Below are 6,000 nucleotides of genomic sequence, written 5' to 3'. Positions count from 1 at the left end.
AACTGATTTGACCAGGCTACTGTCAGTTAGCCTGGTATTGTATAGTAGCATAGGGTTTGTGATTATAGTAATAGTTTACCATTGTTGGTTTACATGTGATTGTTTTCCTGTTCATTTGTTATGTGGGTGAAATCCCAAAAAAAGAAAAACGTAAAACTGCTAAAACATGTTCAACATCCAGGATTTACTGAAAGGTGCATAATTCCAGGTGGTTGCCATCCAGTTACGTCAAAATATGCAAATTAGATGAGTAAATTGACCCCTTTTTAAACTTTTGTTCATACTCAACGATTTTCACATTTACAGAAGGACTTTATCTCTGACCACTTACAAGCCATGGCCTTTTGAAATGTTGATGTGAAAATCCAATGTTGTTTTTTTTTAAAACCCTGGCGCCTAAATGGTTAAGAAAGGGGGTCTGGGGTCCCAAATGTGGAACGGACTTCCTCCTGTGTGTGTGTGTGTGTGTGTGTGTGTGTGTGTGTGTGTGTGTGTGTGTGTGTGTGTGTGTGTGTGTGTGTGTGGTACAGACTTCCTCCACTACAAGACTAAGACCAACTCACCTCATGAGCATGTTTAACAGCCATTATGCTGCAGCCAGACAGCTAGCCAGAGCTTCCCTCCTATTGGTTTGGAAACAGAACAATACAAATCTGACTGGCTGGGTGTGTGTGTGTGTGTGTGTGTGTGTGTGTGTGTGTGTGTGTTCATAATGTTTTAGAGTTTCAGATCATTTCTGTTTTGTTTTTTTTACTTACAGCATTTTATGACAAGAACAACAGAACCATCTCTTCTCATTAAGACAAAAGTACACACACACACGCGCACACACCACACACACACGAGCACACACCACACACACACACGCACCACACACACACACACCACACACACACACGCACACACCACACACACACCACACACACACACAAACACGCACACACAGAAAAACAAATCAGACATTGTGGACCTGAGAGAGAACAGGGAAAAGATGAATAAATCAAATCGAGAGTTTTGTGTGTCTGAGACAGAAAAAGAGTGTGTGTGTGTCTCTCCAGAGTTCTGTGTGTGTGTGTCTGAGACAGAAAAAAGAGTGTGTGTGTCTCTCCAGAGTTCTGTGTGTGTGTGTGTGTGTGTGTGTGTGTGTGTGTGTGTGTCCGAGACAGAAAAAGAGTGTGTGCGTGTCTCTCCAGAGTTGTGTGTGTGTGTGTGTGTGCGTGTGTGTGTGTGCGTGTGTGTGTGTGCGTGTGTGTGTGTGTGTGTGTGTGTGAGACAGAAAAAGAGTGTGCACGTGTCTTTCCAGTTTTGAGTTCTTCTGGGGTCATCTGTGACAGGACAGAAAAAAGCAGGACTAGAAGAACTCTGGAGAACCCAGTGGAACTCTGGAGAACCCTGGAGAACCCAGCGGAACTCTGGAGAACACAGTGGACCTCTAGAGAACACAGTGGAATTCCAGAGAACCCTGGAGAACCCAGTGGAACTCTGGAGAACCCAGTCCCTCCGTCCCAAGCGCTCCAGAGGGTGTGGTCACAGTCCAGGAGGAGGAGTGGTCTGGGGGCGGATGCCTGGAGGGGGCGAGGTCTATGGTGTGGATATGTGGTGGGCGTGGTCAGAACGGAGGGGAGGGGTCAGGGGAGAAGGGGCGAAGCTCTGGTCTATAGCTGTGCACGTCCTGGAGTGTGTAGGTTGCTATGGAATCCAGAAGCCAACCACGGCTCACCACCAGATCACCGCCTGGCAAATCTGGGCAGGAGAGATGATATCACACACACACACACACACACACACACATATCAGGTACAGCTCGGCAAATCTAGACATGAAAGATGATATCACACATGCACACTCTAAGAAGTGAATCTGATGACATGACAAACTGGAATAGCCATTAAGAGTTTTCTTCATGGAGACTTCCGGTATGAGGTGTGCGGAGTAGACGCATAGGCAACTGGCTCCCACCACTTCACTTTCAGTTTACCTTTAAAACCTCTCCTTTTCTAAAAATTTTAGTTTGCAAAAGGCTAGTGTAACTATACCGACTATTTTTTACGTCTCGACTATGTCTGAAACAAAGGGCAAGCAAGATCAAGATGCCTCTTCTTCGTCTGCTGGCGTCACGCTAGCAGAACTTAGCTCTGTTAGAAGAGCACAGGAAAGCATTATCTGCAGACTTTAAGTCATCTTTTGAGGCTTTGACAACCACACTGGACGGATTGCACTCGACTGTTGCAGACCATGGGCAGCGGATCAGTTCTTTGGAAGACAACTCTAATGAGGTGGTTGATCGTCTCCAGCAGTTAGAGGAAGCCTCTGCAGCCCTCCAACAAGACAACATGTCGCTTAGAACGAAGCTAGCCGACCTGTAGGGACGCAGTAGGCGCCAAAACATCAGGATTATCAGCCCACCTGAGTCACTGGAGGGGTCACGACCAACCACGTTCTTTTCCTAACTACTTGTGGATGTCTTTGGCACGGAAGTCCTCTCTTCACCCCCTGAGCTCGATCGGGCCCACCGGAGCCTCGCACCCAAGCCTGCTACAGGAGATAAGCCTCTCCTCTGTCACGTCGTATTCCTACAATCCCATTGTAATTTCAGACCATGCAACTGTTGTCATGGATGTCTCCTTCCCAGGCAGATCTCTCTCCCGCTCTCCCTGGCGCTTTAATTCGTTGTTACTCTCTGACACCAACTTTATTAGCACAATTAATAGTATTGATCTTTTCATATCTACTAATGTCAACCCAGATGTATCTGCAGGTGCTATATGGGAGTCATGTAAAGCTTACTTAAGAGGGGAAATAATATCTTACTCTACCTATCAGAAAAAGATTGCTAGGGAAAAGAAAGTCTCTCTCTCCAACGATATAGCAGAGCTGCAGTCAAAGTGTGTAGACACACCTGATGCTGACGTTTTCAAAGAACTACTCACAAAGGCAGAATATGACATTCTGGCCTCCAATGAAACGGCAGAGTCCCTTTTAAAAACACCTCATAATTATTATGAGTTTGGAGATAAACCAATTAAATTGCTTGCTCAACAAATTCGGCAGTCCTCCTCATCAATGCACATCAACCAGATTAACACAAATATTGGAACAACTATTAACCCTCAATCCATTAACAATCAGTTCAGAGACTTTTATGCTTCATTATACTCCTCTGAGTGCCTAAATAGCGAAACACAATATGATAACTTTTTTAGTTCCTTAGATATTCCTTCTATCAACTCTGACGTGGCATCTAGCCTGGACGCACCATTTACAATAAATGAACTTAGGAGTGCTTTATTGCTTATGCAGAATGGAAAATGCCCTGGCCCTGATGATTTCCCTGCCGATTTTTTTTAAAACATTTGCAGATACACTGTCCCCACTGCTACTTAACATGTTTAATGAATCGCTGCAAAGTGGCTCTCTTCCTCTCACATTACGTCAGGCTACGATCTCTCTTATATTGAAAAAGGATAAAGACCCCCTGTCCTGTAGTAATTATCGCCCACATTACGTCAGGCTACGATCTCTCTTATATTGAAAAAGGATAAAGACCCCCTGTCCTGTAGTAATTATCGCCCACATTACGTCAGGCTACGATCTCTCTTATATTGAAAAAGGATAAAGACCCCCTGTCCTGTAGTAATTATCGCCCACATTACGTCAGGCTACGATCTCTCTTATATTGAAAAAGGATAAAGACCCCCTGTCCTGTAGTAATTATCGCCCACATTACGTCAGGCTACGATCTCTCTTATATTGAAAAAGGATAAAGACCCCCTGTCCTGTAGTAATTATCGCCCACATTACGTCAGGCTACGATCTCTCTTATATTGAAAAAGGATAAAGACCCCCTGTCCTGTAGTAATTATCGCCCACATTACGTCAGGCTACGATCTCTCTTATATTGAAAAAGGATAAAGACCCCCTGTCCTGTAGTAATTATGGCCCCATCTCTCTGCTCTGTGCAGATGGCTAGAATGCTGGCTAGACGTCTAGAGTTTGCTTCCAAATATCATCGCCGCAGACCAAACAGGGTTTGTAAAAAACAGACATTCCTTTCATAATATCAGACGACTGTCCGACATTCTGTATTCACCCACAACCTCTGACAAACCTGAGCTGGTCATTTCAATGGATGCCGAAAAGGCATTTGACCGTGTGGAGTGGCCCTACCTGTTTTACACATTAAAACGTTTTGGCTTTGGCAATACATTTATATCATGGATTAGGCTTTTGTATACATCCCCTCTTGCTTGTGTCCGCACAAATAATGACTTTTCTGACTATTTCTACCTCAAACGTGGTACCCGTCAGGGCTGCCCACTCTCTCCGTTGCTGTTCGCCATTGCCATTGAACCTCTAGCAGTAGCCCTCAGGTCCAGTCAGATGCAGGGCATCTCAAGAGGCGGCATAGAACATAAGGTATCCCTGTACGCCGATGACCTCTTGGTCTTTCTATCTTGTCCAGAAAATTTATTCCCCTTGTATTAACTGTGTTGAAAGACTTATTTCAACATATTTCAGGTTATAAATTAAATCTGCATAAAAGTGAACTTATGCCAGTTAATGCGGCAGCCTCAGCCTATCCCCTTTCAAAGTTACCATTCAGAACGTCTCTGGAGCACTTTAAATATCTGGGTATCTGTGTAACAAAAACTATTCAGAACTATTTAAATGTAACTTCTCCCCTCTTTTAGCCAGGCTATCCCAAGACGTCCACCGGTGGTCCCTCTTGCCTCTGTCTCTCGCTGGTCGGATAAATTTTATTAAAATGAATGTACTGCCCAAGTTCTTGTATCTTTTCCAGTGTGTACCTATTTTCCTCCCTAAACCCTGCTTTTCTGATCTGGAAAGACCTAGGTATTGTGTCAATAAAACAGCTTTACATTAGTGGCATATTTGCTTCCTTCAGCCAGCTAACTCAGGTTTTCAATTTGCAGCCCACTTCTCCTACTCTCACTGATACCATACTTGGTGTTAACCCAAATCTCAAAGGTTCCATTTCAATACTGTACAATACTCTTCTCAAAAGTCAGACAACAACCTCTGATGTTTTACGCAATGCTTGGTCTGCGGAGCATGCCCTGAATTGGGTCCACTCCTCGTCTGTCTGTGCTCGCCATGGAGTTTTACAGTGCAAAGTGATTCACAGAGTACACTGGTCTAAAAGTAAGCTTGCTCGTATCTACCCTGACATTGATCCAAAGGACCAGCCAATCTCAGTCACATGTTCTGGTCTTGCCCCTCCCCTGCCCCTCCCCTGCCCCCTCCCCTGCCCCTCCCCTGCCCCTCTCAGCCATCACATCTGCCAACATCCAACCCTCACCCTTACTCGCCCTGTTTGGTGTCCTACCCTCACCCTTACTCGCCCTGTTTGGTGTCCTACCCTCACCCTTACTCGCCCTGTTTGGTGTCCTACCCTCACCCTTACTCGCCCTGTTTGGTGTCCTACCCTCACCCTTACTCGCCCTGTTTGGTGTCCAACCCTCACCCTTACTCGCCCTGTTTGGTGTCCAACCCTCACCCTTACTCGCCCTGTTTGGTGTCCAACCCTCACCCTTACTCGCCCTGTTTGGTGTCCTACCCTCACCCTTACTCGCCCTGTTTGGTGTCCAACCCTCACCCTTACTCGCCCTGTTTGGTGTCCAACCCTCACCCTTACTCGCCCTGTTTGGTGTCCTACCCTCACCCTTACTCGCCCTGTTTGGTGTCCTACCCTCACCCTTACTCGCCCTGTTTGGTGTCCAACCCTCACCCTTACTCGCCCTGTTTGGTGTCCTACCCATTGGCCTCTCACTGCCGTCCTATTTTGCTGAGCTTGTTGCCTTTCTCACACTGCTAGCAAGACGTGCCATTCTCTTGCGGTGGAAAAGCCCTTGCCCCCTTCTCACTCTCAATGGATAAAGGATGCGCTTCATTTTATGAGATTGGAGAAAATGAAATACTCCCTTCGTTTCTCAGAACGGAAATTCCATAAAATCTGGCAACCCTTCCTTGATCATGTCA

The 6,000-nt window shown here is 45.8% G+C and overlaps 1 protein-coding gene across 1 annotated transcript in view; it reads right to left on the bottom strand.

Moving 5' to 3' along the window:
• Positions 1-1,176: 1,176 nt before the first annotated feature.
• LOC121705560 (breast cancer type 1 susceptibility protein homolog) overlaps positions 1,177-6,000 on the bottom strand; it is a 48,000-nt gene continuing 43,176 nt past the window's right edge. The window contains exon 20 of the mRNA XM_042086596.1: positions 1,177-1,743. Coding sequence (XP_041942530.1) covers positions 1,610-1,743 — 134 coding nt within the window. The 3' untranslated portion in view covers positions 1,177-1,609. The remainder of the gene's footprint in view (positions 1,744-6,000) is intronic.

This window comes from Alosa sapidissima, chromosome 3 (genome assembly GCF_018492685.1).
Source record: "Alosa sapidissima isolate fAloSap1 chromosome 3, fAloSap1.pri, whole genome shotgun sequence".
NCBI lineage: Eukaryota > Metazoa > Chordata > Actinopteri > Clupeiformes > Clupeidae > Alosa > Alosa sapidissima.
Note: the sequence above shows the minus strand (reverse complement) of the source record. Positions and strands in the feature narration are given on the sequence as shown.